General features: G+C 62.3%; 1 protein-coding gene across 1 annotated transcript in view; it reads left to right on the forward strand.

Moving 5' to 3' along the window:
* The first annotated feature begins 231 nt into the window (after nt 1-231).
* The window catches only part of LOC103613518 (kin of IRRE-like protein 1), a 22,410-nt gene continuing 20,811 nt past the window's right edge, over nt 232-1,830 (forward strand). Inside the window, 2 exon segments of the mRNA XM_017731148.1 lie at nt 232-281; nt 715-863. Coding sequence (XP_017586637.1) covers nt 232-281; nt 715-863 — 199 coding nt within the window.

Genomic DNA, 1,830 nt, shown 5'->3' on the forward strand with positions numbered 1-1,830 from the left:
AATGGGGACACACAGACACTGGGGAGGTGGGGATGGCAGGGATGGGGACAAGGGGACACTGGGGAGGTGGGGATGGGGACAGGGACAAGGACAGAGGACGGGGACAGACAGACACTGGGGAGGTTGGGATGGCAGGGATGGGGACAGGGATGGGGGACAGGGACAAATGACCACTGAGGAGCCTGGGATGGCCGGGATGGGGACAGGGATGGGGACAAACGGCCACCGAGGATGGCGGCGTGGCAGGAACGGGGCCAGGGCCAGGGCCACTGCTCCGCGAGGCCGGTGGCACAGCGGGGACATCGCCCGCGTCCCACCCATCCCCGGGATTGGGGCTGCGGGATTCAATTAACGAGGAATTAAGGGCTGTAATATTTAATTAATGCCGATGCCGGCGGGATTAAGGGACAGGGATTGTGGCCAAACGGGGTCGGGGACTTTGGGGTGACAGAAGGGCTCAGAATGACACCGAGGGCGGGGGGGACACCGAGCTGGGACGCCCCCACCCCCCCCCAAATGGCGCATCCAGCACTGGGATGGATCCCTGGAATCCAGAATTCCCAGGATCCCCATCCCGGTGTCCAGGGAAAGCCTGGAGGGGACACTCAGCGCCCTGGGCTGGTGACAAGGTGGGGACTGGGGACAGCTCGGACTCGACGCTGTTGGAATTCTTTCCCGACCTCAAAAAAATCCCGGAATTCCGTGATCCCGCAGCTCGCCCCGGGAGCTGCTCTGGCTTTTCCAGAGCCGAGGAGAGAGGGAATGGAACGGGAAAGGGCAGGGAGCCATTCCCAAGGAGCAGCGGGAGCCGCTTCCCGAGCTCTCCCGGCCCCTTCCCGGGATCCTGGCGGAGGACAGGGATCGTGAATTGTTGATGATCTTCCCTAGGGAACGTCAAATCCCGGGAATATCAGCAGGGCTGGAACCCGCCGGGGACTTTTGGGAAGGGGGGCGTATCCCAAAATCCAGGACTGCGCCGATTTCCCTCTGGGAATCCTCCCTGGAGCCTCATCCCGGTGGTGTGGGGTCACTCCTGGGGTGGGGACGCGGTGCCTCCGCGTCCCCTCGCTCGCCAGCGCTGTCCCTGCCCCGGAGCCGTGGCCGGGTTTAGCTGAAAGTCCCAAATTCCTGGATCCCAAAATAGTTCGCGGCGCCGGGCGGAGCAGGGGGGGAGCGGGGATGTGCCAGGGCTCATCTCGTCTCGGAGCCGGCGCAGCCCGGCGGCGCAGCCCGGCATTCCCGGGAAAACGGGGGCCAGAATTCCCGGGAAAACGGGATCCGGCATCCCTGAAAGGATGGGATCGATCCCTGGTAAAATGGGATCCCGCATTCCTGGTGAAATGGGATCCCAAATCCCCATCAGGATGTGCCCCACACTCCCAGCACTGCTGGGGTCTCCAGCTCGGATCCCCCCAATCCCACCCCATGGATCCCATCCCATGGATCCCATCCCACCCCATCCCATGGATCCCATCCCATGGATCCCATCCCATTCCATCACACTGATCCCATCCCATCCCACTGATCCCATCACATCCCATCCCGTTCCATCCCATGGATCCCATCTCATTCCATCCCATGAATCCCATCCCATCCCATCCCATTCCATCCCATGGATCCCATCCCATCCCATCCCACTGATCCCATTCCATCCCATGGATCTCATCCCATCCCATCCCATCCCACTGATCCCATCCCATCCCATGGATCCCATCCCATCCCATCCCATCCCATTGATCCCATCCCATCCCACTGATCCCATCCCATCCCATCACACTGATCCCATCACATCCCATCCCGTTCCATCCCATCCCATGGCTCCCGCCCCCA

The sequence above is a fragment of the Corvus brachyrhynchos genome, unplaced genomic scaffold (assembly GCF_000691975.1).
Source record: "Corvus brachyrhynchos isolate BGI_N302 unplaced genomic scaffold, ASM69197v1 scaffold303, whole genome shotgun sequence".
Classification (NCBI taxonomy): domain Eukaryota; kingdom Metazoa; phylum Chordata; class Aves; order Passeriformes; family Corvidae; genus Corvus; species Corvus brachyrhynchos.